This window comes from Monodon monoceros, unplaced genomic scaffold, assembly GCF_005190385.1.
Source record: "Monodon monoceros isolate NGI ecotype Baffin Bay Population unplaced genomic scaffold, NGI_Narwhal_1 Super_Scaffold_13, whole genome shotgun sequence".
In the NCBI taxonomy this organism is placed as follows: Eukaryota; Metazoa; Chordata; class Mammalia; order Artiodactyla; family Monodontidae; genus Monodon; species Monodon monoceros.
In genome coordinates this window covers 23,298,219-23,307,391 of record NW_021703769.1, presented here as the reverse complement: position 1 = coordinate 23,307,391, position 9,173 = coordinate 23,298,219, and the positions used below count along the sequence as shown (strand labels likewise).

Genomic DNA, 9,173 nt, shown 5'->3' with positions numbered 1-9,173 from the left:
GTGTGTGTGTGTGTGTGTGTGTGTGTGTGTGTGTGTGTGTGTGTGTGGCCGTGCCTCCCGACATGTGGGATCTTAGTTCCCTGACCAGGGATGAAACCCACGCCCCCTGCATTGGGAGTGCGGAGTCTTAACCACTGGACCACCAGGGAAGTCCTCATTGTGGTCATTTTACAAACGAGGTAATTGGGGTTTGGAAAGAGCCCATACCTTTACCCAAGTCATATAGCCAATACGTGGTGACACAATACCCGGCTCTATGTGATTCCTGAGTCCATGCTCTTTCCACAACACCTAGTGCTCCCAATTGTCGCTTAGCTTAGGGGAGATCTAAAACGCAAGTTCCCTGGTGGCCTAGTGGTTAGGGTCTCACTGCCGTGGCCCTGGTTCAATCCCTGGTCGGGGAACTAAGATCCCACAAGCCACGCGGTACGGCCAAAAAAATAAAAATAAAATAAATAAATAAAATGAGACAGGTTTTAGTCCTAGTCCACCATTATCCTTGGGAAGATCCCTCTCTGCTCCTTAGTTTTATCCACCTGTAAAATGAAAGTTATCCACTAGAATAGCTCAGAGATGCCAGGAAAAGTAAGACTATAACCTGATGAGAAAATTGTTGAGGACGGAGGGTGGAGTGGGTCTTGATATGAGGCCATAATGGTGTGACTCACCCCAGGATGAGTTGGAGCTCAGCAGACAAGCTCTGGAGAAGGAGCGACTCCACAACCCAGGCCTGACCAGCCGAGCAGAACGGGGGCCCAGAGGAGACCCCAGCGCCCAGCTGGGAGAGGTGAGCTGGGGGCCTGGTGGGAACAGATGGCCCAGGAGGGAGCACCTGTCCAGGGGCTTGTCCCCTTCCCCTGGGAATTGGGTCCCTGAAGCCCAGACCTGCCAGGCTAGTCCTTTGCCCTCTATCTGTTCCTCACCTGTCTGAGGGGCTGCCCGGCTAAGACTGACAGGTCTCTCCTTCAGGTCTCGGGGGCGAAGACTGAGCCGAGTCCTGAGGTGGAGGAGAAGCAGCTCTGGGAGCAGAGGCTTGAACACCTGCAGCGAGCGGTGGCGCGGCTGGAGGTTGACCGAAGCCGACTGCAGCACTACAATGCCCAGCTGCGGACCACCCTGGAGCAGGTGGGTGACTCCTGTCCTCAGCTCCCTCCCCAGTCTGCTGGGCATGCATCTCCACTTCTCATGCAGCCCCCAGAGCAGGGGTTAGTAAACTATAGCCCAGGGGCCAAATTCGGCCCACTGCCCGTTTCTGGAAATAAAGCTGTTTGGAGACATTGCAGTAGTTGTGACACAGATCGAATGGCCCACAGTGCCTAAAATACTGCAGAAAAGGTTTGCTGGCCCTACTTCAAAGGCTGAGGAGGCCGGCCCCACCTCCTCTGCCGCAGCAGCACTTTGCACTCAGGGCTACCCCAGCAAGCGCTCTCCTCAGCCCAGTTCAGCTTCCCATGGCTGCTGGCCCCTTATACTTGCCCCACCCTCACACCGGCCTCCTCTCAAAAAAGGCGGCTCCGCTCCAGACCCAGAGCCAAGCCAAGCCCTGACTTCTCACTCGCATCTTGGCAGGTGGAGCGAGAGCGGAGCAAACTGAAGAGGGATTCCCTGCGAGCATCGCGGGCGGGCGTCCTGGAGAGCGGTGAAGCCATGGCACCATCACCCACCCAGCAGGTTTGTCTATTTCATCGACTGCAGCCTCAGGAGAGCCCAAGCCCAGCCACTAGAAACAGCCCTCTGCAGTGCGTATCCCAGGCTCCCCTTGCAAGGGGAGGAGCCACTCCAGCCAGTCCGTAGGGCCCCTCCTGACCGGGCTCTGCCCCACCCAGCACTGTCCCTGACCCGGGAAGGAGGCCCAACATCAGTGGGCGGGGCTGGAGTCAGCCCTGCTTTCTGAGGAACCCAGCCTTCACTGATACGCAGTCCACCTGCCCCCCAGACCAGTGCTTCAGGCTCCCAGGAGCAGGCCTCGTGGGGCTTCTGGTCTCTCCCTGCATGTAGGTGTTGGGTGGTGCTTGCCGGACCTGGATGTTCCTAGGAGCTTGATAGCAGCTTCGTGGACCTCTTAGACTTCCTTGCCCTTTGCAATACTGAATTTACAAGATATGGGTCCAGGGTATTTCCTGGGGCCAGAAGGATCTGGGGAAAGACACCACAAACCAGCACTCTTTTAGTTGAGTTATGCCTGTCAGTAGACAGCCTTGGGGCCTGGCAGGTAGGGACTGTTTCTGGTGTCTGAGCACCTCCTAACCCTCCATCCCCCTTCCTTCAAGGAAAGCTTCCCAAGGGACAGGCCCCTTGTCTTACTTCCCCTCTGCACCCTTAGCTCATGGACCAGGGCTAGCACGAAGCAGGTGTGTGCTGAACTGTAAATGAAGAGGTACCTCAAAGAAGCCAGTCCCATACACGCCTTTGGGACATTTGGCCTCAGGTCTCCATTGCGTTGGTTTGGGCCCTCTGGGGCTTCTCCTTGCCCCAGGGCCATGGTGCCCCAGAGAGTTCAATCTGAGTTCAGGCACTTCTGGCCCATAGCCCTTGCCCTGGTCCCCAGGATTGTGAGGAGGCCTGCACAAACTCCAGTGGAAGGCCTGTTCCAACAGGAATGGCATTTGTCTTCCACAGGATGGAAGAGGAGGACAGAAGTGCTCCTCAGATGCCAGGCACGTGGCTGAACTGCAGAAAGAGGTACGTTCTGGAAGGATCCGTTTTCTAAGCCCCTTTTCCCTCCCTTGCACTCAGGCAGCAAGGCTTTGGTGTCTGCTATGTGCTTGGCCCTTTGTGCACCTCCAGCAGGGAGAGGGGAAATAGTTCCTGCCTAGAGAACTTCAGTCCTCGTGGGAGGCAAGCAGAGCCCCGTCTCAACTCCACCTCCCACACTGAGTGGACTTAACCTCCCACGTGCTTAGGGTGGGACTAGGGAAGAAAGCACACTCCAGGCCCCAGACCTCCTACTTAGGAAAGAAAAGGGAAAGGCAGAGGAGCAGATGAAGGTTCTAAGAGGACAGACTAAAGCAAGCAGAAGCATCCTGGCCTCCTCTGCCCTCACGTGCACCCAGCACACCAGGCAGAGTTGCCTGGCACCAGCGCCAGGATCCATACCCTAGAGCTCAGGTCAAGCTCAGGGGAACTGTATAAAGTGCCTTCTTGCCTCTTAGGCCTCCCCTAAAGGTTCACCCTGTCTTTCAAGGCCCAGGAGTAATTAGAACTGTGGAGTTTTGATTTCTGAGCCTGTTTCAGAAATCAGTAGTCACTACTGGCAGGCCCTGACTACACAGCTAGACCTAAGCTATTACTTTTTTTTTTTTTTTTTTTTTGCGGTACGTGGGCCTCTCACTGTTGTGGCCTCTCCCGTTGCGGAGCACAGGCTCCGGACGCACAGGCTCAGCGGCCATGGCTCACGGGCCCAGCTGCTCCGTGGCATGTGGGATCTTCCCGGACCGGGGCACGAACTCGTGTCCCCTGCATCGGCAGGTGGACTTTCAACCACTGCGCCACCAGGGAAACCCTAAGCTATTACTTTGAATTCTCTTAAACTCACACAAAGCAATCGCTGAGACAGGGCCTGCACTAGGGGGAGGCAAGACAGGCCTCACTGTTGACCTGGAGATCCTCCTTAAATTTTGCACCCTAGGAGCATCTGTTGCCCCACCCTAGTCCTGGATGTGCCCTGACCTCCCAAAAACTTCACCTCCCGGGGCCCTCAGCGCACTCATCTTGAGAAATGGGTCAATCAGTGATTCTCAACCCCGGCTGCACGCTAGAACCACCTGGGGAGCTTTGAAAAAAAACTGATGCTCAGGCCTCACACCTGCCTAATTAAGTCAGAAAATTTCTTAAAACCTTCCAAAAGGGGCACGATGGAGCTCTCTGCAGGGATTAGAGCATTCTGTATCTTGATTGAGATAGTGGTTATATATGGGTATGTATGTTATGAAATTGGTCAAAATGTACTTAAAATCTGGGCATTTTATTACATGTAAACATGTGAATAGTCTGGTTGGTTTTTTTAAGCTCTCTCTCTGAGTCTCCTGTGCAGCCAGGGTTGACAATCACTGGATTCTCTGATTGCCAGCAGCCCTTCCCCCAAATGCTGTAAAGCCTCATCCTGAGATTCGTGGGTGAGGTGTTCATTCAAACGCTGGTCTGACAGGAGCCACAGGAGCCGAGCAGGAAGGGTTGGGGCAGCTTCGAGGCCCTCCACTGCTCTCACCCTCTTGGTTTTCCTGCCCCTCAGGTGGCCCTGCTGCGAGCCCAGCTGGCCCTGGAGCGGAAGCAGAAGCAGGACTACATCGCCCGCTCAGTACAGACGAGCCGTGAGCTGGCGGGCCTGCACCACAGCCTCTCTCACTCCCTCCTCGCCGTGGCCCAGGCCCCAGAGGCCACTGTCCTGGAGGCCGAGACCCGAAAGCTGGATGAGTCCCTGACTCAAAGCCTGACATCCCCTGGGCCGGTCCTGCTGTGCCCCAGCCCCAGCGCTGCTCAAGGCGCCTCCAGGTAGCAGCTGCAGCAAGGGCAGGACACGGGCCAGCCTGGGAGCACACAGACAGACAGAAGGCCGTAGAGCGGGTCGTGGCCCCTCCACACAGCTGCTGTTTGCCAAAGAAAATTCTGACTCTGTTACCTAGCCTGGGAGCCCCAGGTCAGCTGGCATTCCCCGGAAGAGGGAGGGAAAGCTGCAAGGCTGGGGGAAGGCCCTGACTCACATGGGAATGAGGCACATCACACTTGCTGCCGGCCTGCAGTCACCCAGAGAGCGCCTTTCCCTGGCCAAGGGGCGTCTGCTGCCTCTCGCCTAGAACTCATCATCCAGCACTTCACCCTCTCGGACACCACCCCCTCCAGCAATAAACCCTGGGTCTTTGCATTTGTTCTCTGCTGCTGTCTCTACTGTGTAGCTGGGCAACAGCCGTACATCAAGGGCATCTATTAAGGAAGAATTCACTGAAGATTCCTGTCAGGTGGCATGCATTTGTCATCTACCTGCATTCTGATAGAGAAGGGCTACAGAAGATACACAAGACAAAGCCCCTGCCCACAGGAAGCTTGAGCCCAATTGACAATAACAGGCAGATGAGTCAGAGACAGTTGTGTGTGCTGCCTAGAAGTGCTGTAGAAATTCCAGGGGCTGAGGCAGGAAGGTATGAACTGGCCCTTGGTGGCTGGAGAGGAGTTGGGAGGGTTGCTAAGCATACTGGTGAGAAGACTGGTCGGCCTTAGCAGGGTGTGTTTGCGCTGAGGGATGAGTCACGAGGGAGAGGAGGGAGGGCCTTGGGATCTAGATTTGAACTCATGGATAGTGATGAACCATCATACGTTCTTGACTTAAAACATGTTCTGGGGACTTCAAAAACACTGAGCTGGCTTTTGGCTAAAGTCAGCCTCTTGAGTTCAGAAGTTCTATCTGGCTTCATTCCCCTTCCGCGCTGGGTGAAAGGCCTCGGGGTGTCCCTTTCTGGGCATATCAGCTGCAACCGACTGTGGCCCCCTGTAGTCCAGCCATAGGTCAAGCCAGGAAAGAGGATGGAGTGTGGCAGGACTTGTCACTTATGGCCTGGCCCTGGTTTAGGCAGTGTACAGGCTTAAGACCTATTGTTGGCAACTTCCTCAAAGCCTAAGAGAGAACAGTTTTCTTTAAAGAAGCAGGCATGGGACTTCCCTGGAGGTCCAGTGGGTAAGACTCTGCAGTCCCAATGCTGGGGGCCCAGGTTCGATCCCTGGTCAGGGAACTAGATCCCACATGCATGCCACAACTAAGAAGTCTGCTGCAACTATGAGCCCACATGCTGCAACTAAAAAAAAAAAAAATCCCGCATGCCGCAACTAAGACCCGGGGCAGCCTAAATTAATTAATTAATTTAAATATATATATATATAGGGCTTCCCTGGTGGTGCAGTGCATAAGAATCTGCCTGCCAATGCAGGGGACACGGGTTCCATCCCTGCTCAGGGAAGATCCCACATGCCGCGGAGCAGCTAAGCCCGTGTGCCACAACTACTGAGCCTGTGCCCTAGAGCCCGTGAGCCACAACTACTGAAGCCCGCGAGCCACAACTACTGAAGCTTGCGTGCCTAGAGCCCGTGCTCCGCAACAAGAGAAGCCACCACAGTGAGAAGCCCGCGCACCACAACTAGACAAAGCCCACGTGCAACAACGAAGACCCAACACAGCCAAAAAATAAATAAAAAATAATGATAATAAAAATTTTTTAAGTAAAATAAAGAAGCAGGCATGACCTTCTTCCAGCCCTCCAAACGTAATCTGTGATTCCTCTTACCTAGGCATGGGGATGGAGCTAAGGCCGGCTAAGAATGTGGGAGTTTAGGAGCAGCACCACGGTCCCCCAGACCTACTTACCCGGAGCTCAGGCCCCATTATACCCCGTCACACCACACAGAGTGGGTAGGGGGCTGTTCACAGCTGCTGGAGCTTGGTTCCAAAGCCCATGCACGGGACTCTGCACAGATGCTTAGTAAAAAACAGTTTAAGACCCCCCAGAGCTAAATCTGGGGCCCCCAAGATGCCAGCCGGTCCCTGCCTCTAGTCACATCCCTGTGGCTCAGAATCCTTACCTGGCCTTTTCGATGCTAGGAGTTCTCAGGGACAAACGAGATTTCTCTGGGTTCCTTACCTTTTTTGGTCCCCCAACTCTGGTTCTGTAGCTTAGAGCCTGACAGAGGGACCCTGTTTACCTTGGAGTTTCTTCTCAGTTCTGTTATCTGTAGGTTGTAAGCCAAGGCCTTCTGGGAGCAGGGAGAGAGACTTCAGCAGATGAAAGGCGTTGTAGAGGCAGCCAAGCAAGGTCTTCATTAAGTAATAAACTATATCTGCTCCTCATTCCCCATCCAACCCTCAGTAGCCCCTCACCCTCACTCTAGACCTCAGGCTAAGGCCTCCCCTCCCCACCAGATATTGGTCAGGGTTAGTCTTCAAGTGTAGACTACATTCTTGCTCTCACATTCTTAGCTTGTGGATGATTTTCTGCTCCAACTTCCTAAAATACACTTTCTTTGACCAATAGTAGGATCAGCTGTTTGGAGGGTCCCACCAGTAACAGAGCCAACTGTTCTTCTTATCAGCTCCAAACCCAAAGAGAGAGACCTGAATTGGAGAAGCACGAAGGAAAGAATATGGGTCTTCCAGGCAGGACCCAACCTTGCCCCAAGGCATCAGGCCAGAGCTCCCTTTCCTTCTCTTTGTCACATGCAACAGGGCATAACCAGAGCAGTGAATCCAGTGGATGGGCACTGCCTCTGACCATCCAGCCAGTTCTCACGGATACAGTAGAGGGTGGTGTGATTGATCTCCAGAACCTGGGGGAAAGGAGGTCAGAGCTGAGCACGCAGGTCTTCTCCATCCACAAATCCTCCCCCTCCCTCCAGCCTTCTCCTTTCCTGCTTTGATAGAGGCTGCTACAGGCCCCAAAGTCCTGAGAACAGAAGGGGGCGAGAGCTGAGTCAGAGTCTGGGCAACGTTCTTGTTCCCAGGGAGCGCTGGGTCTGGTGGGTATGACACCCTGCTCGCTCAAAGAGCCTCCATGCTTTGCATGTTAGAGCGACAATCACCACATTGCAACCTAATTACCTTTTCTCATCTGCTTCCCGCCCGGGGACTAGCAGGGTGGTCTCTAACTCCATCAGGAGCTGCAGGGCCCATCGGGAGTGCTAGGCAAACCAGGTAGACACCCTGCTGATGCAGGCAGGCTATGTAGATGCTCTGGGGCCAGCAGCAGAACTTCCAGAAGTACCTGTGGAGGTGGGGAGACCCCACCCACAAAAGCAGCAAGGCATCCTCCAGCCCGAGACTTCACATGCAGGCCTCATCTCAGCCCATGGGACAGGTCCCTTGGGCAGTGAGTTGGTTCAGTTGTTCGATCTTAGGACAGACGATGCCTTTAGCAGTTCCCCCTGCAGTACTGCACCTCCTACCTCCTGTCCCACGAACCACCTACTCGCACTTGCTCCTGGGGCTGAGGAAGGGACCAGCTGAGCAATATGAAAACGCTGAGTCCTGAAGAGCCGGGGGAGTGGTGAGCAGAGGCAGGGAGGGGCAAGGAGCGGGGACCACCAGTGTGCCCCGAGCCATGAGATCCCTCTGCGCAGTCCTGGCGTTCAGGCTTCGCTCCGCTCACCACACCGAGAAAGGAGGCAAGGGAGAAGGAAGAACGAGAACAAGGGGTCTCAAGGTTCTGGGGCCCTGCAGTTGACTCCCCTGCTCTCCTGAGACCAGGGTTTGCCTAGACCCTGACGGAGGCGAAGGCAAGGAGCGAGGCTTCTCCAGAGAAGAAAGGACTGTGTTCCTGGCCCCGCGGTTGTTCACCTGACTCACGTCAGTACCCTGTCACGGAGTGGACATTATGACCTCTTTCTTCTTAGTCCTTTGTCATTAATGCCCCCAGCTCTTTAAATGCCTTCATAGGGCCTGAAGCTTGGCACAGGTGGAAGGGCTTGGAGGCAAGAAGTTGAACAGGTCAGGGGTCAGAGGAGAGACGTGAGCAAAGGCTGTGAGGTGGCCATCTGAGAGCGGGTGCTCGCTGTTCCCAGCTCATGGTCATTTGTGTGGAGGCAGAAAGCGGTAAGAATTAGTATTCAAGTTTAGTCCTTCCTTAATTACTACTACTTGTTGGGTGAGGGAATCAGGGAAGGCTTTTTTTCAGTGCCTGGTAACCCATGCATCGCTCCTGCACCTCCTGTCTTGGTTTCCTGTCATTACCTCTCCTGTATCTGCATATTCCAACCCTACCAAGAGTCTAAGGCTTGTTGCTGGCCAAGAGTAGGCTCACATCCGAGCTGGCTAATTCCCTTGCCTTCTGCTGTTGCGTGATGCTCGGCAAGTCATGCTGGAGCCTTAAGCTATAACTCTTTTCCCTGCATAAGGGGTCATCTCTTCAGCTTGTCCACCCGACCGCAAATAGAGAAACCCTGTGGATGGGGTCAGATGCACTGGTTGCTGCCCCCTGCTCCTAATCCAGCTTTTCATTCATCTGACAAATACTCATCAAATCTATGTGTCACAGAGCTCCATGACACGCACTGAAAGGAGGAGCTCGTCTCCAGGGGAGACAGACCCTGGACGTAAAGAAACACTCACAGCATGACCTGGGTGCTGGGAAGAGACTCACTGGCCACTTGTAATGAGGCCAGGGAAAGTGTCACAGAACATCTTGGAGGAAGAGAGG

General features: G+C 54.4%; 1 protein-coding gene across 9 annotated transcripts in view; it reads left to right on the top strand.

Moving 5' to 3' along the window:
• CEP250 (centrosomal protein 250) overlaps positions 1–5,806 on the top strand; it is a 47,495-nt gene extending 41,689 nt beyond the window's left edge. For all 9 annotated transcript variants that reach the window (XM_029219711.1, XM_029219712.1, XM_029219713.1 and 6 more), the window contains 5 exons: positions 674–787; positions 970–1,125; positions 1,570–1,671; positions 2,620–2,682; positions 4,232–5,806. In XM_029219711.1, coding sequence (XP_029075544.1) covers positions 674–787; positions 970–1,125; positions 1,570–1,671; positions 2,620–2,682; positions 4,232–4,495 — 699 coding nt within the window. In that variant the 3' untranslated portion in view covers positions 4,496–5,806. The remainder of the gene's footprint in view (positions 1–673; positions 788–969; positions 1,126–1,569; positions 1,672–2,619; positions 2,683–4,231) is intronic.
• The last annotated feature ends 3,367 nt before the right edge of the window (positions 5,807–9,173 follow it).